We start from the raw sequence: 22,461 nt of genomic DNA, 5'->3' as shown, positions 1-22,461 counted from the left end.
CAAACAGCCTTGACAGCATAATGGTAACATGGCTGGATGTTCAGTGATGAAATAATTGCAAGTAGGATGCCTAGGGGCACTGGGCTGGCATACTGATGTACTCCAGAGTTTTTGGAGGAGCCCCTCAGTTTCACAACCTTCCTATCTTCAGGCTCCTTTGCTGAAAAGCCTTGAGGTGAATCTCACAGGCTGCAGAAGACCCTGTAGCATGGGTAAATATCAGCTGGATATCTCCCTGTCATATCTCCAAAAGCCAAGCCCATTCTTGCTGCCTTTGGCATATGGTTGATGCTGGCAGAGGTCAGCACAGGGCTGAAATGAAGAGAAGCTGTAAATATGAAGCAGAAAGTCCTCCTGCAAATGGAGTTAGAAATATAAGGAGAGGAAAAGGAAGGCGAAGAACAGAGGGGAAATGCACAATGTGTCTCACTGCTCATGGCTCACAGACATGGACCTTCTTCCCCAGTAAGGCTGGCGAGAACAGATGGGAAGGGATTCCCTCACATCCCACAACAAGGCTGCTGGCAATAGTGCATCCTTCTGCTCAACAGCTCTGTGCTCAAGCTCCTCTTTTGCTTGTCTGGCACCTGGGATTCCAGTTTACACCTCAGGCACCTACTGGATGCATTCACAAGATTGGACAGTGCTCCTCTGCACTGTCATAAATAGTTTCCATGGCAGATGAAGGGAATTTGCAGTCTGATGAAACAAATCTTTCTCAGACTGATGGTGCTTCAGAACTCTGAACCAGTGAGACATTTTACACCAAGTGGAACAACTTGGAAGCTGAGAGAGAGTTTTCCCTTGCTTCTTCTGGGCTTCCTTGCAGCTTGCCATTCACCTGGCAAAATGCAGAGCTAGGTCCAATCCCTGCTTTGAACCAGGCACAGGAAAACAATCAGTGGTACTGGTGGGATTTCTCCAGTATTTCCTCTGTGAGTCCTAATCCAGGTCTGAAAACACTCACCAGAGTAACACAAGCACCAAACACAAAGACAATCATGGAATTACAGAATATCCTGAGTTGGAAAGGACAGACAAGCATCACTGAGTCCAACTCCTGGCTCTGCACAGGACACCTCCAAAAATCATATCATGTGCCTGAGAGCATTGTCCAAATGCTTCTTGAACTCTGGCAGGCTTGCGGCTGTGACCACTAAAACGAAGAGGGTCCTTGCCTCTGGGATGCTGTTTCTGGGGTGTCAGGGCATAAGGACTTCAGTGCAAGAAAGGTGGAGAAATTTTAAGCATTCTCTTGCTTTCTCTGCATTTTGAGAATCAGAGAGCTGCTAAGACAGCATGTCAGTAATGGATTCTCACTGCTGATATGGTCTCAGTGCATTGTGGCCATAACAAAGCTGGGTCACACTTGGCTAGCCTGGGGTCATCAGCACTTTAATTCCAGGACCATGGAGCTAATCTTCACTATCTTCACAATATCCACCTTCCTTCTGAGGTTTTTCAGAATGGGCAGCCATGGCTACACTGTGACAGCATCTGAATTAACTCCTTGAAATCTGATGACTACATCTACACCCTTCACAGCACTTGTATCACAGTATCTCACACCCTGTACTGACCAGCCCTCTGTGCTGTTCTCAGTCCTACATGTGGAGAAGTACTTTGGAAACACTGAGGTCAGTTAATAACAGGTATAGCTCTGGGAATGGTTACAGCATGGAACAACTGCCCTCTCAGAACTGAGAAAAGAACTTGATGTCCAGATCTGCAGATCTCCTGGGCTCAGTGTGGTTTGTTGGCAGTGAATTGCAAATGCTTACAGCACACAAAGAATCCAGCAAAACAGAGCCCAAACCCACCAAGTTACAGATGATTCCCTCCAATGAACTGTATTTCATTATGGAGAAATAAAAATCCAGGTGCTGTTAGTACCTGGTGGGTAAGTTAAGACCTCTGAACTCTGAAAGAGAAGCCAAACTTCCTTTCCAGGTACATGTGTTGGTGACCCAAACTCTTCCATGAAGACATGTTATAGTAGAATGAGAGACTGACAGAGCAGGGATTTGGTGCAACCCCATTTGATGTAGTTGGGTGGGACACAAACAAGAGCATCTGTGTCCTTGTGTTTTCTGTCTCCTGAGTCTGGGATTGTGGGGATTGCCTGACGTGCAGTGCTTCAGCCTGACTAGGTTTCCACCACTCCTTTGCCCCTCCACCAAGAAAGGAAAACTATTCCAATGGTTTTAATGGGATGCATGTACGTTCTTCAAATAGGGATTGCCCCTAGATGGAAACTAACAGGCCTTCAGAAAAGAGGTAAAGTGAACATGCACATCTTAAAGATCTAACAATGCCTTCATCATAGGATGAAAGCTCCTCATGAAAGCCGAAGAAGAAATCAATTTAATAGCTTCCTCACTCCTGGAGTGCCAGTTACGTGCTGAGACAACCTTGTTCTGATGAAAGAAATTTTGCTTGCTGCTGTGATGCTAATTTTTTTTCATCTGGAGAATGGCTCCTTATGGCAGGTCTGAATCAATTAAGGATTACAGGGTTCTACAGCTCCCTTTCCTGGCAGTGTGTGCTAAGCAAGTGCAAATGAATTACAGACCAATTATTTCCCCCTGATCCCTAATGCTCCTGGGTGCATGAATGCACCAAGATCTAGGGGTGAACTGAAAAAGAATGAAAAACACAGCCATGCTCTGCTTTTGGCATCTGTACCTGGTTTTTATACATGCAAATCGGGTTTCCTGTTCATGGAACACAACCAAACCAAACACCATGCCATGAACACAGTGCAAAGAAGGGCATTCTCACACTGTTCCTTCTCAGTGACCTGCTTTTCCCAAGGGCACCCAAAGGTGCTTGGAAAGCTGTTGCTAACAAGGATGGTGGGCAATTAGCAGAACACACTCCAGCACTGGGGCATCCTCCAAGGGGCTTTCCTGGTGCTGCAGCTTCATCTTCACCTGTGTACAACACAGGGGCCATGTGCTGGCCTCTTCCTTCCTGCTCCTGTTCCTTCTGTCCCTTCTCCCCATGTCCTCGACTCTATCTTCGGAGCTTTATCACCTCTTATCCACAGGACTATTGGCACATTCATATGTTTGGCTGTTTTTTTCCCTGCTTCTTGTCTTCCTCTCTCCTTTACTGGCTCATTTGTCAAAAAGTGCAATTTATCAGTTTCAGAGATGCCAGTTCTGGTAAAGCCACCAAGGACTCAGGCTCTCCCCTCCCTTACTCCCCATACTTCATCATTTATGACACATCAGGATCTCCCAGGCTCTCCTCAAGTGACTGGAACCTTTACTCATAGTTATCAACCCCCGAGGGCTTGAAACTGAAGAGTGAAAGGCCTGAAAAGAGGGAGAGGAAAAGTATTTCTCTGCCTCTTGGCTTGTCAGATCTTGTTCTGGATGCCAGTGGCTTTTCCAGTTGTGTGTCCTCTGTTGGCTCATGTGGAGCAAGTCATTTCACAAGGATTTGTCATCATACAACTGATTCCTGGGGATCCTTCTGTCTCTCAGTTTCTCTTTTGGATGCTCAGTGCCTGGAGAGCCTCTCCCCATCACACCAGAGAGAATTCAGCCTGGAAGCTGGAGCACCGCCGTGTCTTTGGTGAGCACTTGGTCAGCATGGAGATCTGGGTGCTGAAGTTGGTGCCATTGCTGCCTAAAGAAGGATGGTGATACTTCATGTCTGAGCCCAGGAACCGCTCCAGATGCCACCTCCGCCACTTCCTCTTGAGCTCAGCTTGGACCTGGGTGGTGGAAAGACAGGAAAGTCAGCAGGGGAGAGCACTTGCTACTGCTCTGACTTGACTGTGTGAGTGCCCACCTACCAAGGGGCCAAGAATTATCTTATAAGGGCTACTAAACTCAGCCTGGACAGAACTTTTAGCCACACAGAACAGAGGGGACATTCCAGACATTAGATCAGAGCAGAAGTCCCAGAGCTTCAGCAGAAAGGTGAGCACAGGGAATTCCTTATTGATACAGTGAAGATACCAGAGTACTTATCTTCAATGGCAATACACTCTACGCTTTGTGAATGTAATTGAGATGATTTTTTTTCACTGCCCTGTTTTTGGTCCAAATACAAATCATGTAACTAAAACTTGTTTGTAAAGCTGTCAATACAGCTGTGCTTTTTTGACAGAAGCTACTTATTCCTGCTTGGGCAGTTTACAGAAATGATCTGGTTTACACTGTCTAGAATCAAATCCTGAGAAAATCTGGCCACTGTCCCTGTTCCCTCCTGCAGCCTTCCAGTCCAAATTTTTTGGTAACAGTATGAATTAAATAAAACAGCTGTGTCTGAGGGTCTCTGGGATGACCAAGCATAGGAACAGCACAATACCAGGATGAGAATCCCAGGACTGGAAACATGGGAAAAGCAAGATCAATGCCTGTAAGGTAGAGACATATTTACCTGGCACACTTTAGAGTGCCTAACAAGTCACATCAATGCCTGTATTAGTTTTGGATCATTAATAAGTTTGTGTGGTGCTGCTCTGTTCCACACAGGCTTACTGGCAAAGGTCTCAGCTGGAGCTGGGATCTCTGCCCTGCACACCAGTGCCTGATGTACACATCACATCAGTGTAGCTGATGCAGCATCAGAGCTGTAAGAGAGAAAATTTGGATTCTGGGCACTCCCTAGGAAGCTGGAACACAAACCCAGATCACAGCTGCTTCTTTCTTGTCCATGCACTGTTTATTGAGCTGAAAGTGCTCCAGCTGACAGCAGCTCCAAGTTTTCAGCTGCTCACACCTACTCTGTAGCCTTTGTGATGAGTTTAATCAGTCTCTACTGAAATTCTTACAGGCAGGTGGAGCATGACACAAAAATATCACTGCACTAATAAGCCTCTATCAGTGGGCCTGATCCTGTGGAGGATTCCTTGAGGCACTAAAGCTTAAAAGATGGGCTTTATCTTCCCTGCTGGAAGTGATCCTTTGGGATCATGGTTTGTGCAAGGTCACACTAGAGTTTGGCTGATGCTGTCTCATGAGTGAAGGATGGACTCAGCAGCACCAATCCACATAAAAGTTCAAATATGTTTATTATCAGTGCTGAAAACTGTCAGGCAAATGGTTGGATTGTTCTTCTGGAGAGAGATATGTGATTTGGATGGTTCTCACCAGTATGGTAACATCAGGAATGGGACATTTCTCAGTCTACTCTCCACAAACACTCAATTTGTCTTAGCTGCAAACATTAACCAAACAATACTGATGATCTTACCTCTCCATTGAGAAAACAGTACAGAACAGCCACCACAAAGCCCTAGGGGAAAGGAGAGAACAGGCTTTGAGCACTAAAGACAATGATCTCAAAGAAGATATAGAATCATAGAAATGTGGAGGTGTCCATGGTCAGGGACACCTTCCACTAGACCAAGCCCTATCCAACCTTGTCTTGAACATGTCAATAACATAAAAACTTAACTGGGATACTAATTTTTTTCCCTGAAATACATAAACCCCCAGAGTGACTAATGTATAGATGTACATTTTCTTTTCAGGTACCTAAAATGGAATTCTAGGAGGCAAAACATAAAATCATCTTTCATTGTGGCCAAGATGGAGTGAGTAGTTTTTTCCCTAAAGGTATTAGAGCAGTATTGGGCATGTCCAGGAAAAGAACAGCTCACATGTTTGCTTATTGCCATGTCAAGCTTGTTACACTTCTGTCTCCTGACAGACCTGGTGACTGACTGGTGGCCAAAGGGTGGCTTACCTGGAACGACCCAACCACGAGCTCAAAGACCAGCTTAACTTCTGCTTTGAAATTGTCAGGGAAGAAAGCAAACATGATGTAGTGAATGCCAAAGAGAGGGATCAGTAGCAAGGTGGATTTGGCCAGCCTCCTGTTGGAAAAACAAACATGAGTCATGAGGGGAGAGGGAAGAGAAGCTAAAGGGTAAGATGATGAGAAATCCTGCAGCTGAGCCCTAAGCAAGCCCAAAAATGTAATTTGCTTCAGTATATATTTGCTGATTACCTGGATTGTGGTGATGTAGCCTGAATCTACATGGTAAGTGCCTTTGTTTGCCCTTAGGAGATGTGATATGGGATACTCATCTTGAGGTCCTGGGAACATCCAACCTTTCAACAGGAGTCTTGAGTGAGGCAGCAGCAGGAGGCTCCCTTGCCCAGAGGGAAGAAATGTGTGGGTTACAGAAAAACTGGGGGTGTGGAGATGCTCCTCACATCACCCTCTGATGACCTGGGCTGGGATCCAATGCCACATGGAGGTGGACCCTCAGCTAGGCACAGGCACTGTGTGTGGCAGTTCAGACTGACCAAGGACCATGCTGGGAGCATTTCCACAGGCTTGCTCTCCTCTTCCTTAACAGCTCTCACACAAATATATATGTGCTCCAGCTAAGGCAGAGAGATCAGCCCTAGATTACTTCTTGTCCCATAGACTGCAGATGGCTGGTGATTTCAGATGTGGTGACACCATAAAATGTGGTATCTTTATTCCTAGTAGCTCCACTGGAGGTATTTCTTTCTCCCTTGTCTCTTCTTCCCCTCCCACCAGAGACTCTTTTCCATCTCTATGAGCTAAATCATCATCTTTGTTTGCTTGGGATTTCTGAAAATTACAGCTTCTGGGAGAAAAATGGTATGTTTAGCTCTGAATAATGACAGGCTACAGCACAATGAATGTCTCCAAAAGAGGGAGATGAACAGTATTAGTGCTTAATGGCATCAGGATGGGTAATCAGAGGTCTAATTAGGAAGAGATGATAATTTATTAAGAAGAATCATTATTAAAATATAGCTGAGAGAAATAAAATGAAATCAAGGGTCTAAGGATACTTATGGGGGTTTGGCTTCCTTGGTCACCCACATCCTGCAGTGTCCCCTTCCCCCAGAGGCTTCTGGAGAAAATGAAGCTATGGTTGGGATGTTGGAAATACTTCTTCCATATGCAAACTTTTCAGCACCAAATCCTCATCATGGTCAGCCCTCTCAGATCATCATCATTTATTTGCCATCTGCATAAGCCCACTGGGAAGGATGTCCCAGATTCATGCAGATGATGCTCATCACTGTATCTCCCAGCACACCTTTCCAGCTTTCACCAGGCCTGGCCTAAAGATAATTTGACATTAAGGTTGTGGCTGGAGGCTGTGGTCCCCCAGGGAATACCTGCTGGCTGCAAGACAGCTGAGTGCAATTCATTCCAGACAAATGAGTGTCTGTAGGAGGCTGAGAAACTTTACAGGAATTTGCCCTTCCCACATCCCTGCTCATAGTGAGTACATACAAAATCTGAGTTTTCTTGGACATCTTGCTCTGCCAGAGGACTGTAACTGTCTTTGGTGATCATCAGTGTTTTACGTTCCTCACTCTCAGAAGCAACTCTGGTCTAGCGTGATCCAGACTAGTAAGACCAAGCCCAAATTCCTCCAGCTCCCAACATATGAGAAAGCAACTCATTTTCTAAGCAGATCACAGCTGAGTGAATATTTACACTATATTCACAGAGATGTCTCCTCTCTCCCCAATCTCTGTGGAACAGTCAGCCTAGAGGAGATGATGCAATGCTACCTTCACATACTACATTCATAGAGATGCTGTTTGCAGCCTCCAATGGAATACAAAATCTTATCTTATCTGGGGCCTCAGCTACAACATCTTCCCTCCTGTCTGTACTGTGCCATAAGGACATAAATGCCAAACCTTGAGGCCCCTCTCCAGTTTCTTGCTCCCAGCACTGAACGTCCTCAGATGGTGAGTGATGTTTTAGATCTCAGCTGGGCTTCAAGGCAAGGGTTCTATGGTCTAGCCTTGTGATATTTAAAAGACTCCCCTGCCCTAAACACTGCAACGAGGAAAATCATCTTCCCCAGTCATTATATCATTTCTCCCCAAGCCTGGCTGTGCAGGAGGCATAACTGCTTGGGATATTGTCTAAAGCTGGTTAAATCTACCTGCTGGAAGCCAGGGCTTCTCAAAAAGCTCATTATTCCCACTTCCAGCACATCTTAGACCTATTGTCTCTGATGGATATACACAGTGACAGGTAATTTAGGGAAAACACATCTCCACTAACCTGCACAGAACATACTCCTTTCCTTGGGAGTGGGCAAGAGTGAACCAAAATTTTTGTCATGCTCCTTGAAATCATAACAGAAAAATTACCCAGAAAACTTGGATGACAATATTGATCTATGAACATGTGCAGAATGGAAAGAGATGAATTTTGCTCAAGTTTTCTGTTGCAAAAAAGAGCTTCTATTTGCCTGCAATATTGCTGTCCCATTCTTGCACGTCTCTGTCATTTCTAGGAAACTGTTTTGGGAGATTTGTTTTCACAATTTCCAATACATGAAAGCCCAGTTCCCTTTCTGTAGCATTAATGAGTGAGTCAGCAGCACACCTGAACTTCCAGCCTGCAGCTAAACTGAAATCCACTGGAAGTGAACAATACTGTCAACATGTCACTGTTATGATTTGAGAAAATAAACAATGTAAAATAAACAGGAAAAGGAGAGAGGAATCTAAATGAGATATCCCTGATGCTGATAGTTTAAAACCGAGATCTCAGAGTTGGCAGGAGGAACCCACACATTTCATTAGCAGTTTTTTGCTAGGATCCCTTGGGCCCTGCAGGTAAACCCCTTAAAACCAGCAGAAGCATTTCAGGAGATATGAGAATGACATGTAAAAGCATCCAGCTGCCTACAGTTGCAGTTCATGCATCTAATGGCACATATAAAAGAGTCTGGACCCCAGGAGTCTCTACAGATTTGCTGTCTAGACTTAAAAAAATTAGGACCGCACTGGCAACTCTTCTTGGTGGGATCCTACAGGTTGAGACACTTGATATTCACTTCCACAGGAAAGTGAAGTGTCTTATGTCCCACTGCTGTCAGCACTGTCAACAGAGATTTCTAGGTGCCCCAGAGAATGTGGCTGGTAGCCAGATGCCACTGTTCAAGAGTACAGGACTCTCATAGGTCCTGTGTCCTATGTGCCAGGTCCAAGCAAGCATCTGAGATATCCTAAAGCATCTCATATGGCTTGGACATATAAGTGAGCAGCTGATTCACACCTTAATGGAACTGAGATGCTTTTTCAGTTGGAGAAGGAAAATGAGGAACTGTAGATGTAAAGGTCAATTGTACTTCAGCAGAACCTCCTGTTGGGCAGGTCAGGGAAGGGAAGACTGTGTTACTTAACTGCTGCACTACCTTTGTTTACAAGGCAAAAAGAGCTTTCTTGGCAGCTCCCACTTCACTGGAAAATGTGCCCTGAACTCAAAGCTCAGCATGACCTCCAAGGTAACCTGGGCATAACCCTTCCCCTGCATGTTGGCAGCATTTCTGCTGAGGTGAACAGGAGCCAACTGCTCCAGGATGCTGCTGAGTACTAGGACATATTTGAATATGCTGATTTAATCTATGCACTTGGCCAAAGCTGCTGCCATCCTGGGGTATAAAGACACAATTCCCAATTGGAAATACAGAAAGGGAGAGGACAGAAAGCATAAGGTCTGGTAACGTTGGTGTGCTGTGATGACAGAAAACAAGGTAATTGTCTTTGGCTGCTGCCAGGAGGAGTTAAGGTCAAATCCTGGCATTTCCTTTCATAAATCTGAGAATCTCTCGAGTCAGATGAAATGAATAATTTACCTTCACTAGAGAGAAAGGCTCAGTGCCATGGCTGATCAGTATTTAAGGACCATATTGTTATTGTTTTCCATCTTGCAGAAAGATGAACTGAGCTCAGATTCTTCAGGGCACCCAAGAGAGCAGCTCCCTCCAAAGACAATGATTTATGAGCAGTGACCATGCAGACACTGAACCTTTTTCATTTCAGTTCTTATCTAGGAAAACATTTAATAAATATCCAGGATAGTTGAAAAGATGAGCCAGTACAGTGGCAAGAGTCAAAAATAAGCTGGTTGGAACTTTTATTTTACTTGCATTGTAGCCAGAATAAATCCATGCAGATAGACAGACTTCTTGCCCTCTTAAAATACTGCAGCTAAGACCAGTCTTGGCCACTGAGAGAGATGTTGATCTCACTTGCATGTTGTTCACTATTAAAAGCCCCATTAAGGTCAACATTATGTCCCTGGAATAAAAGCATTAAGTCAAGCCAAACTTCTGAGTGATCTTTCTCAGCTAGGAAGAGAAATGTGTTGAATTACTCCAATCTAGTTTAGAGGTTTGCTTTAGGATAAGGAAAATTTCCCATAGGTTCTACTGAATGTATTAATTTTCTAGATCTCTCCTTCTTTGAAAAAGGGAGATGAGTGTGACTAGTTCAGGGGTAAAAGAAAGCCTGTACACAATGAACAACAACTCTGTCCTCCCTCAGGGTCCCTTTGCCTTCAGAATGCAATAAATATTAAATATGCAAAGAAAAAACCTATTTTCCTTCATGACCATTATTGTTGCTCTCACTTCTTCATCCTTAATCCCAGGAGAAAGCCTTCTCAGCTGCCTCAAACTGACATAAAATATGTCCAGTTGTTTTAGCAAATGCCTCATTTCCTGATTTCTCATCAGCTTCAATCAATTAACAATTGATTCTGATCAATGCAGACAGACATAATAATGAATTGAGAGGCAATACTGAACTAACAGACAAACAAGTTTCCCAAAAAACATAAAATATGGTTGAAAAAAGTCCAGAACTTACGAATATTGGCTGGTTTCATTGTGTCCAACATCTGGGGAATGCAACTTCTGGACTAAGATACGGATGATGCAAATGAAGAGGATAAAGTTCACCTGTTGGGATGGGAAGAAAGGAAACAGAGAGAGAAGTGAAAAATTAGTATTATTCTCCAGTGACTAGAGCCCATCATTAGAGGGTAATTCCTTTCACTGCGATATTTTTGCCATGGAACAAGCTGCTGTTAACAAGCCATGAGCAGAGAACCCCTCTGGGAGCACAGAGTAAACCGGCACAGGATGGCAGTCATCTTGGGCCTGACATCAGCCTGCTTGGGACTTTGTGTCATACATCCCAAGTATGATGATGTCAAACCCATAGAGCACAGCTATGCACGACGTCCTGCTGCGTGGGGGAGTGCCGACGACGGGGTGGGAAAAGAGCCTTGGGACTGAGCGGAGCGACGGATGTCAAAGCCCTCAGGAGACGGTGACATGGGACCGGCAGTGAGAATGTCAAAGACTGAGGCAGTGAGCCAAGGAAATCAAACCAAAACATGAAGCAGCAGCCACTCCAGCAGGCCTCTACTCAATGCTATCGGCCATGTCCTCTCTGGAGAGAAGCTGGATAACTTGTACAGCAAGGGGAAGATCTCATCAACACAGTGGGAAATGTTCCCTCCTAGGACATTAAACCAGAGGAGTCAACGTGACACCTAGATTTTAATGGTCTTTTTCACTCAATAGATCTCCAAGTACTCCACCAACATGCTCAAGCAATGTTAACCTCATTTCATAGCAAAGGTGTGGAGCTAGGAATGGCCATTTCCAAATGGCATGTAGTAGATGGCATGAATTGAATGCAAATCTGCTTGCTTTTGAGGTCCTATCCAGTAAATCATCCTGTTAGTCATGCAATGTAGAAAACAGAAAAGCAGTGACAGGTTTCTGTGGACTTTAGCTTTAGTTTGGCACACAACCTCTTGCTTTATCCTTTCATGGTTAGTGCATGTGCAAATGATTATGATTTTTAGAGGCTCAGTGGCTGGAAGGGATTGTGTTACCCAGCCAATCTGATCTCCTGCAAAAACAGAGTGTACAATTTCCTCCAGCAATTCCTACATTTATCTCAGCAATAGGTGAGTAAAATAGACTCAAGCACATCTCTCAATTAAACACTCACTCTTTTTTCAAAGGCTCTGAGTGACTGGAAATTAATTGTATTTCTGGGTTATGAAGCATTGCTTAATCGCTTTTTATCTATCCTGTGCCATTTATCATAGTTTCTGTTTGTATTTATTTGCTCATAAAAATGGTTTGTGTATGACTTGCTGGCAAGTCAAATTTATTAGTTCAGAACAGTGTTATCTAGATCAATTACACTAATGAGCATTGATAGCACACAAGCTGCAGCACTGAAGGTAAAAAAGGAGCAGTAAAACACTGACTCTGTTGGCTTGGAGTGGTCAAGAGCAAACATAGACCTAGGGCAGTGGTGAGTCAGGTGCAGTGTGACATATGGGTTTAGTACAACCTTAGCATTGCATGGTAGAAGATACGGATAGCAGGATACTGGAGAACTTTAGTTTATTTTTCAACCTAGAGGACAATCAAAGGCACTTGATTTGTTGCCAGTACTTAATACCTTGAATATATCTTATATATCTCAAAGACCTTATATATCTTTTATATGTATTTCTTTCTTACATTAGATAGATATTTTATTCCCATGGATACGGAGGAAATGCTGCATTCCTCCCTGAAGAAACCTGCTGTTCATCAGCTAGTGGTTATCATGCCCTTCCTTTGTGGCAGATTTATAGGATATCTGCAGAAGGAAAACCAGAAACTGCTGGGTAAACTTTGTTTGGCAACAAGGAAATGATTTATTGGACAAAAGAAAATACAGACTCAATTGATCCAAGGAGAATAATAGGGTGTATTTTTTGACCAAAAGCTTATCTCAGGAGAGGGAAAATGCTATCTATAGCTTTCTGTGATGATATAAATATTTTGAGACATGTCATCTAAGTACTGCATTTCTTTTCAGTGAGGTAAACAGAGTAAGATATCATTATTCAAACTGTTTCAATTTAGAATCCCTCAAGGACAAATGCTACAGAAAAAAAAAGTTTTCTTGTAAAGGTCATAATGTATGTGCAATAAGAACAATGTATGTCAAAGGAAACATTTCTGTTTAAACAAGGTATATGTGGTTTGATTTCTGTTGCATTTTGTCTTCTTCCCTTCCCACATCCCTGCCTTCATTTAAGAAAACTCAAAGCTAAGTTTAACTCAAATTCATTTGATTTCAAGGTTCGACTCAGTACCTGACTGAGGAAACACATAATGTTCAACAAGGATGGAAGGATTCAGAGTTCCTCAGAAATGTTATGGTTTCTGTGGTCAGAACTGATCATATCCAGAGAATTAAAGTCAAACACTTCTGTTGATTTATCTGGAAATCAGCCAAGCTTCTGCAGAACTTCCTTTGAAAACACACAGCTGTAATCTGACTCTACTGGATACTATAGCAATAGAATTCATCTAACCTCTCTTTATCTGAGTGGAAATTTATGGTAGGACTCATCTCATTTTACATGATAGTGTTGACACCTACAACTGAACAAGTGATCCTGCTCAGCTCAGAGAAACAAAACCACTCATAGCACAGTTCATCAGATCTAATTTAGACATCCACTGATGCATTAGATAAAATGAGTCTTTCCTGGATCTCTAACTACATTCCTCAATCTCCTCTGGCTACACACTCCCATGGCCACCACACCAGGATGCCCAGGGAGACTACCTGAGGTGGAGGTGGTCAAAGTTACATTAAATGAGCTCCACCTTGGTTTCCTAGTCACTCAAACTCTTCCATGGTCAATGCTAAAAGTAAAGTTGCTTATCTGGAGGATGAAATTCCTCATCCTAAGACAGATGTCCAGTACACAGTGGGATTTTAGCTGTCAATGCATTTCCATGGACATTTACAGAAAATGTCTCAACTCCCCTTCACCCCTCCCCACTTAGTACTAGCGATGGCTTTGCAGCCAGCAGAATGTGCTGATACTTTACCAAAATAGACACCAAAATAGGAGTTTTAATGATCCACCAGAATGGGGATTCCACTATTTCCTCCCAGCACCTAAAAAGAAACAAAACCAGACTTAAAACAGCAAGCACAGCAAGCAAGCAGCTATGTAACCTTCTTAGGTACTCATTTTCCCTAAAAGCTAGAGGTATCTAGGCTAGGTTATGTGAAGAGGACTAAATCTCATATGCATGATTTGGGAATGGCCAAAGACATACTTTGCAGTTGTTTTGAACATCAATTGCCCCAGACATAATGCTGTGAGCTCTTTTCTCCTTGGTAATGGAATGGGCTGGAGGATGTTATGCAGAGTGAATGTGGGGGAATATAGAGATTTCCTAAATTTCTCCTACACTGAGTACTTTTACAAGGAAACTTTATCAAACCCACAGACTCCTCAGGCTTCCAATGCTCTCCACCACCCTGGATAGGAGGTTTGATAAGCACAGAGCAACTGGCACCATCAGAAACAAAATGAACCATGTCCTTCTGAAAAAGGTAACAGCCAATGGTGGGATTAGTCCCACTAAATCCAGCTGCCTCTGAACTATGGATCTAGTTAGGAAGGTCCATAAGGTCCAGGATGTGATTTGTTTCATCCTGAAGTCAGAAGTGTCTACACACACCACCACTCACCTAGAACTAGCAAGGAAATGACAGAACAGAATGATATGGAAATAACTAATATTGCTTGGGACACATTTATCTGCAGACCTCAGTCAGGTGTAGAAGGTGTATTTTTAGGAAAACATTCATGGAAATTGGACTGCATTCACATTGGAAATAGATTAGTGGAGCCTACTGTAGGCAATTTCACCTGGATTCAGCTCATCTAATTCAAAATATTGACAGTGCAGGCAATAGTGGATGAAGAGAGACAATTTAAGGGCATGGCTCCTGAGACTCATTTTAGTCATCAACTTTAGGATGAAAAAAAATTGCACTCCATGGACTGCACTGACTAAATCTCCACGAACTCTAAAGAGAGATGCAGCAAATTGCTCACATGCAGATGCTTATAGTCAGGTGCATGATGCCCTCTCATTTAGAATTAAAGTGGCCCTAATTATGTCTAGTGCACTTCATTTTTAAAATAAATTCAGACAGTCTGAATGAAGGTCACTTTAATTTGGAGTTGGAATGTTTAAACAGTGGTTTAATCTTGTTTAACCAATTTTACATAATTAGGGTTTATTTAATCTGGATTAATTTCCTTCCATTTTTCTCTGTAGGTAATTTTAATCTGGAAAAAAAAAGTTTTCCTTGGCACAAAAATGTAGAGGTTTAAAGCATCCAGAAAATGCAAAGATGACTGTGTTTTTATTAAGAATTATTGTAGCTCAGTGGGAATATATAGTAAGAAGAATTGGTATCCAGAATGGTTAAATCCTGCTGTCTCTATCTCATTGTAGAGGCTATTTATTAACAGAGTAAATAAGGTCAGTTTTATGCAGATAGAGTGGAAGCAGAAAGGAAGTGAGTAGCCCTCAGGAAATGTGCTAGCAAATCAAAAAAGCAATGAGAAATCTGAGCTGCTTCTAGGACAGAAATAAGGACAAACCAGGACACGTGGAGAGGGGGAATGCAGGGGAGAAAATGGAGCTAACTATATGATGCAAATGCAAGAAGTGAGGACATGCACAGTGAGGACAGAATAAGGCTCTGATTCTGTAACTCTCTAGAGTGTTTTCCCATAAAGTCCTTTCCAATTACTGTAGTTCGACTGCTTGAATAAAAGCAAGAAGGAGAATTGCAGGATCAGATCCTATTTACTTGCATATAATCTTGTATAACTCTGGTATCTGCCTCATTCTCTTAGCTGTATTGTATCTGCCTCTTACTTAAAATTGCAAAAGCTGCTGCTAGGTTAAAGAGGATGAAGAATAGATCCTAAAGTCTGCTTGAGAAAACAAAGAATTTTTACATTTCTTCTGTGGGAGAGGTAATGGATGTGTTTATTAAGTATCTGCTGCATGAACATGTTTAGTGCCAATTCTGCAGGATGCAAAGCTCTGCTCTGAGCATGGGGCCAAATGCAAACATCCAGGTCTCTCACAAATTCCCTGCAAATATCCTGACCAAGGGATTGGGAAGCAAAGTGGGTGAGTGACTAGCTTAAGATGACATAAAACTCTGTGTCTTCAGGGAGCCCTCAGAGCATTTCCTGGTTTGTGGTGGCAGGGGAGAGCCTCTGCTCTGCAGGGCTTCCCTTGGAGTTCCTTGGAGATAAAGGAAGGAAGGAATTATGAAGGAAAGATAACTGAGTCCACAGGCTTACCCAACATCGAAAAAGTGAATCCTGACCACAGTCCAAGCAGTGATGAACACCAAGGGGGCACCTGACAAGAGAAGAGATGTATTACTGCCAGAAATCATCATCTGTGTGCTCAGGGCTGTTCTCCCTCACGCTCCAGCTCTCCTAGGTGACTGAGGTGATGCCTTCTGTTGGGCGTGGGCAAATCCTTCATGTTTTCAACACTCACATGCCAAACAGGCAACGTGTTGTCTTTCTCTCCCACTGGCTATGTAAGATAAGTTACCTGTATCTAAGCCAGTCACCACAGGTTCTCTTTAGCATCCATGGGGATAGATATGTGCTTCTAACACGCAGATCATCTGAGCTACTTTTAATGTTTGCTTTAGGACAGGAAATATGTCCTTGGACTCCTTTGACTGTATTGTCTGGATCTCCACTGGCTATAAAGGGATCGTGGAGTGACAAGTTCACATTGCAGATGTCTGTAGTTGGCCAGATGAACCTGGCTCTGCTCCTCACTCCATGATCTTCTGCCTCACCAGGGTGGTCTTGTTCCATCCTTGTGGTGCCTCTTTCCTCTGTCTCTTGTATTTGACTAGATTTAGGTTGCAAATGCTCCAGCAAGGACACATTGCTTTGCTCTGCGTTACTCATAGGTTGTGTATAGTTTATTGCCAGTGATTTCTGAGTGCAATGGTGATAAAACCAGGAAGAACTGTAATTAGTGCATCCAAATTATTAATTCATGCATAATCCATTTCAGATCCATCACTGATGCTCTTGCAAATGATGGATGACAGAAAGGCCAAAAGATCCCTCAAGCACCTGTCATTTTCTGGAATTGCCCTTCTTCACCCAACCAACCTCAGAACACACTCCTAGTGCAAGAAATTTCCTTTGATTTAAAATTGTTGTCTTCACACATTTTTCTGTAAAATCTGTCAGCTCTACAGTGCTGAAATAAAGGATATGCATGCACAAGGCAGGTTTAAAGAAGGTCTGACCTGATTAACTGCATCTGAAACGAGACCTGCTATCATCATCGCTAGATGCTTAGAGCATGGACAATCAACTCTGTTCTGCAGTGTGAGCCCAAGTGTAACTCCTGTCCCTTTCAATGGAAGTTACTCCATGGCCAACTGATCACATCCTGAGTCCAGGCATAGCCCTGGACATGGCACAGTTTTAGTTTTTCTTTTCAAGATTCTTTCCTGCTCTAATTATTTCTCAGTTTCAGCTATGGAGAGCATGCAGTAGAAAGCTGTTTTGCTTACTTAAACATAAATCCTTGCATATATGGGAAAAGAGATCTCTGTTTCCTTTTTGGAGAAAGAAAAGAAGTTGATCTGGTGGGATTCATTTCTGTAAGTTAACAATTCAGCTGTGAGTTACTTTGTGAAGAGCTTAATTCTGCCTTCCTTGCCATTTTCTCATTTCATTTTTATTCTGTTCTGTTTATTTTATTATGCCGTTTTATTTCGTTGCATTTAATTATTTTAATTTATTTTGTTTTACTCTTTTATTTAATTTTACATGTTTGAGATTGGATTTGCATTAAAGCTGGAGAAATCACAAAGCAGTAAGCAGAAGGTTATCAGCATTAGCACACAGCTGAGGGGATCTCAGGCTAGCTCTCTGGTCTGAATTCAGTAAAACACAGAGGGAGGGCTAGCTCTCTGGTCTGAATTCAGTAAGACAGAGAGGGAATGATTGACTGTAGTGTGTGGTTCAGTCCAGGAGTTCTGCTTTGCTGGGATCCATCCTTAAAATTTAAGGTCAATGCATATCAACTTTGGGATCCTGGTCATGATCAAAGGACTAAGCGACTATAAATGTGATGAGGAGTTTCAAGCCCAGTCCTTAAAGACACTGAGCTGCTCAACTATCAATTTGGTCAGCACAAATTAAGTTCTTAAATACCTTTGAATATTCAGGCTAATGGAGTTAGGGTAAACCTTGTGGATAGCACTTGATCTTGCTCCTGGTTGCACTAAATCCTTGGCAATCAGGTAACATGTATAGAATAACAGAATGGGTTGGGTTGGAAGGGACGTTAAAGGTCACCTAGTTCCAGTCCCCTGCCACAGGCAGGGACACCTTCCACTGGACCAGGTTGCTCAGAGCTCTGTCTAGCCTGGCCCTGAACACTTCCTGGGGTGGGGCAGCAACAACCTCTCTGGGCAACCTGTGCCAGTGCCTCACCACCCTGACAGGGAGGAATTTCTTCCTAGTATCTCATCTAAACCTACTCTCTGTCAGTGTGAAGCCATTCCTCCTTGTCTTACCACTCCATGCCCTTGTGCAAGTCCTTCTTCAGCTATTCTGGAGCCCTTTTAGGTACTGCAAGGTGCAGTAAGTTCTCCCCAATGCTTTCTCTTATCCAGGCTGGACAGCCACAACTCTCTCAATCTGTGTCCATAGCAGAGATGCTCCAGCCCTTAGAGCATCTTTGTGGCCTCTTCTGGACTTGCTTCAACGAGTTCACACCCTTCTTATGTAGAGCATCTTTGTGGCCTCTTCTGGACATGCTTCAATGGGTTCACACCCTTCTTATATTGGGGACCCCAGGGCTGAACACTGCACTCCAGGTGGGGCCTCATAAGAGCAGAGTAGAGAGGCATGATCACCTTGATCTGCTGCCAATGCCACTTTTGATTCAGCCCAGGACATGGCTGGTTTCTGGGCTACTGGTGCACACTGCTGGCTCATGTCCAGCTTCTCATCCACCAACACTCTTAAGTCCTTCTCGAGGGCTGTATACTACATCTCTGCCCTGAGTCCCCAGGTGTGTGGATTAAATTACTATTAAAAATGACTATCAGGATCACCTCTTGGCATTGAGTTTGGAAAAGATGCATACCCCAGCCAATCATGATGTACCACCAAAAGTACTTCCTCTCTGAAAAGAAGGAGATGACCAACAGGGTGTGAAGATACAACCCCTCCACCAGCAGCCAGAAGAAGTTGGCCATGACGCAGTACTGGAAGAAAACCATCATGGCTTTGCAGCCTACCTGGAAGAGAAGAAATGAACAGTGGTGATCTGCAGCATGTTTCCATAGTAAACACATGAAATTACCAGTAAACCTTACTCTGTATGTATCATTGGGATTGCTTTGTGCAGCATCTGAAGTCTTTATGGAATGAGTTCTATGGTGAAAAGCCAAAAGCCCTACCAAGCTTCTTGGAGTGGACATGCTTGTTACACATTAACCCCTGCATGGAGGCAGCATCCTTGAGAGCTGGCTTAGGTCTGGATGCCATTTGACTGTGTGAGCCTGGGGATGCACTCAAGCTTGGAAACCCTGCTGAGCACTGCAAACTGCTGGACCATGATCCCAGCCAGTATGGTGCTGCTCTCTGTAAGTTTTGGATGTACATCTGTGGCAAGCTGGCTTAGGGGCAGAGTGGATGCCAGAAAGTCCTGCCCTGGTGTGCAATCATCTGCCTCTCTGCTCTACCAGGTGTGGGTTCATGGGGCTGAGCTGTGAAACAAAGTGGTCAGAAGAACCCTTCAAAAAAGCACCACCTTGAACTGAGAGCAACTCAGTCAGCTTGGTCACAGTCCCAAGCCCAGCAGAGTTCAAGTAGTGTTTGTACACTGCTCTCAGGCACATGGTGTGCTTTTTGGGCCTATTCTGGGCAGGGCCAGGAGTTGGACGTGGCCCTTGTGGGTCCCTTCCAACTCAGGGTATCCAGTGATTCTATGATCTCAATGAACAACACTCTGAGTGATTCAGTCATCATGGTTTCCCCCATCATCCTCAGTGGGGCCACCCACTAGTATTACCTGGCTCTGTAAACCTAAGGAAATGAAGCCTCTGACTTGAATAAACTACTTCCCCAGGATAAAACCCAAATAAAATAGAAAAAAATAAGTCCAACAGTAATCACTCCATGGCCTGGCAGATAAAGCAAAACTGAAGGAATTTGAGACAGCAGTTTGAAGAAAGCCAAGTCCACAAAAATTGCTCCTCAGTTACAAAAAGGACTGGGATATATGTTTTTAAAATAAACTATAGGAAGAAGCAGGGTAAACACACAGGAGCATGGACAGATTTGAGTGCATTGGCAGGGGAGAGATTTGAAAAGGGAAGGTGTATTGTTTTTCTTCAGGACATGAATAATTAAACGCAGCAACTTGCTGTGTGAAGATTCCACTGCAGCACAGGTAATGGGAACAGTTTCCTTACAAGAGAGGCAGAAACCCCCTGAAATTTCTGACACTTTAAGAGGCCAAATCCACAGCAAACCACCTGAAGGTAGAAATTACCTGCCCTAAGTATTCCAGCCCTGGTGTGTGATGCATCCAGGTCAAGCTGCAGCTTTACAGGAGGTCACCATTATACATATCCTTGACAAGGTGACTCAGCAATAGCCACATAGCCTTCAGTGAGTCTGCTTGAGTGATACCTGCACTTACTGGTGCAAGGACACAAGAATCTGGCTGCCAGCACTCTCTGGTTAGTGGCTCTGCATGTACAAAATGCTGAATTCAGAACAATAATTGATCCGCACCAGTGACAAGCTCACACTTCCTCCCTGCTGAAAACAGTTGCTATGAAACACACTGGTTAAAAAGAGAAGTGTGGAGAGTGCTTCTTGATGCCACATGTTTTGGAAACTTGTCCCCACTGGTCACTCAGAATTAGTTTAGCCTTCCCCCAGCCCATCAGTATGTGACACTGGGGACCCTCATGGGCTCCTGACAATTTCTAGGCACATCAGCTCCCTTCTGTGAGGCAGATGGTATAAGGAGAGCCTTGCTGCAGGGTGGTGATGGGGGAATGTGGAAGCAGAGCAGGCAGTTAACTCCCAGGGAGGGAAGGTGACACAGAGCTGACCTGATGAGGGCTGTGGATACAGCAGCCTTATCCCTGTGGCATTACTATACTCTATTTCTCCCTGCTCTTGTGTACACATGGCTGTGTGACATTCCCACACCTCATTTCTTTTTCCCAAACCCTGAGTGCTTGCTTGGTGTGTCTGTGGCCAGTGGAGATTTATGGGTGTGAGTGTACTCAGCCCTATTGGGCTACTGAATTCTTTTCCTGTTTCACTCTATCAGTTATTCAGCAGCTCACAGGTAAGACATGAGGTTTAAGAAAGCAGTTTTGATGCATCTCAACCACATGCTGGTAAAACATAGATTTCCTTTGGGAAATGTACATTAGGAAATCCTTTCTGGATGGTTCACTAAAGCTATGGCAGAAGTATAAAGCATCACAAGGAACTTCAATGCTTTATGGGACCAGGAAAAGCTGCTCACAAAAAGTGCATGTGATTTCTGCCTAACAGAGACTCGCAGGAGGGGATTTTCAACCTGAGTTTGCAGAGCTATTGCTGTACAGAGAGGAAGCTGTGCTGAGCTCAGGCTGTGGCAGCAAAAGCCCCAGATTTGGGTGCCCAAATCCATCACTTTTCCCAATATTGGCAATCATTGCTTTCATGGTTGTCTCTGGCCCTACCTCCTTCCCTAACATGGTGGTGGCTTGGTGGTTAGCAGCTGGATTTACAATCAAAGTTGGAGCTTTACAATCATTCTTTGAAGTCTGTCTGACCTTAATGATTCTATGGTTTTATTATTCTATGCAGATGGGCAGCAGCTGAGTTTTGGCAACTTCTCTGAGGGACCTGTAGCACATCAATTCTTTGTGCCTTGCTGAGGGATATTTGCTTCCTTGAGCAGTTGCTACCACCCCTGGATTTTTTGGTTTTACCTGGAGAAAAGACATTTTTGTGCACCATTTTGAGTAGTTGGCGATAACATCTCGCAACCAAGATGTTTTACCTGGAGAAAAGACATTTTTGTGCACCATTTGGAGTAGTTGGCAATAACATCTCGCAACCAAGGATCTCCTGTGGCATGGGGATGTCCTGCACTGGATTGTGCAGTCTTCTCACTGCCTAGGCTTCTTGCTATTATTGCCTAAGATGTGTAAGCTAAAACCAGACCATGCATTTCTACAAAAGATGCAGTTTCACTGCTGATTGGAGAAAAGACATTTTTGTGCACCATTTGGAGTAGTTGGCAATAACATCTCGCAACCAAGGATCTCCTGTGGCATGGGGATGTCCTGCACTGGATTGTGCAGTCTTCTCACTGCCTAGGCTTCTTGCTATTATTGCCTAAGATGTGTAAGCTAAAACCAGACCATGCATTTCTACAAAAGATGCAGTTTCACTGCTGATTGCAGTGCTACTCTTCCACTGAATCCTCCTTGACAGCCAACTCAGTGACACATTTGGAAAACAGCCCTTCCTGGCTTTTGAGAGACCTTATTTCATGCAGCACTTGATACTGGGTCTCTGCCTTCTTGATGGATTAGATTCAGCCTCAGAGTGGCTGCTGTAATGCTGGGAAATAAAATCCACGTTTATGTAAGATATTTTACCCCTTAGGTGACAGGCACTGGGCAGAGATGAGCCATTACATCTCGCTGAAGATTTCTTTTTCATATAGAGCAGTTCTGATGTTGTGTCAGTGCTGAAAGACTAACACAG

At 43.7% G+C, this 22,461-nt stretch overlaps 1 protein-coding gene across 2 annotated transcripts in view; it reads right to left on the bottom strand.

Annotated features, from left to right (window-relative positions):
- Positions 1-2,675: 2,675 nt before the first annotated feature.
- VIPR1 (vasoactive intestinal peptide receptor 1) overlaps positions 2,676-22,461 on the bottom strand; it is a 68,226-nt gene continuing 48,440 nt past the window's right edge. The window contains exons 6-12 of one of the 2 annotated variants that reach the window (XM_009072602.1): positions 18,818-18,971; positions 15,979-16,039; positions 13,685-13,754; positions 10,632-10,723; positions 5,707-5,836; positions 5,212-5,253; positions 2,676-3,724 (exon numbers count right to left, since the gene is read on the bottom strand). In XM_009072602.1, coding sequence (XP_009070850.1) covers positions 3,533-3,724; positions 5,212-5,253; positions 5,707-5,836; positions 10,632-10,723; positions 13,685-13,754; positions 15,979-16,039; positions 18,818-18,971 — 741 coding nt within the window. In that variant the 3' untranslated portion in view covers positions 2,676-3,532. The remainder of the gene's footprint in view (positions 3,725-5,211; positions 5,254-5,706; positions 5,837-10,631; positions 10,724-13,684; positions 13,755-15,978; positions 16,040-18,817; positions 18,972-22,461) is intronic. The other variant, XM_009072603.1, reaches the window with a different exon arrangement.

This window comes from Acanthisitta chloris, unplaced genomic scaffold (assembly GCF_000695815.1).
Source record: "Acanthisitta chloris isolate BGI_N310 unplaced genomic scaffold, ASM69581v1 scaffold10784, whole genome shotgun sequence".
Taxonomy (NCBI): domain Eukaryota; kingdom Metazoa; phylum Chordata; class Aves; order Passeriformes; family Acanthisittidae; genus Acanthisitta; species Acanthisitta chloris.
This window is presented reverse-complemented; position numbering and strand designations above follow the sequence as displayed.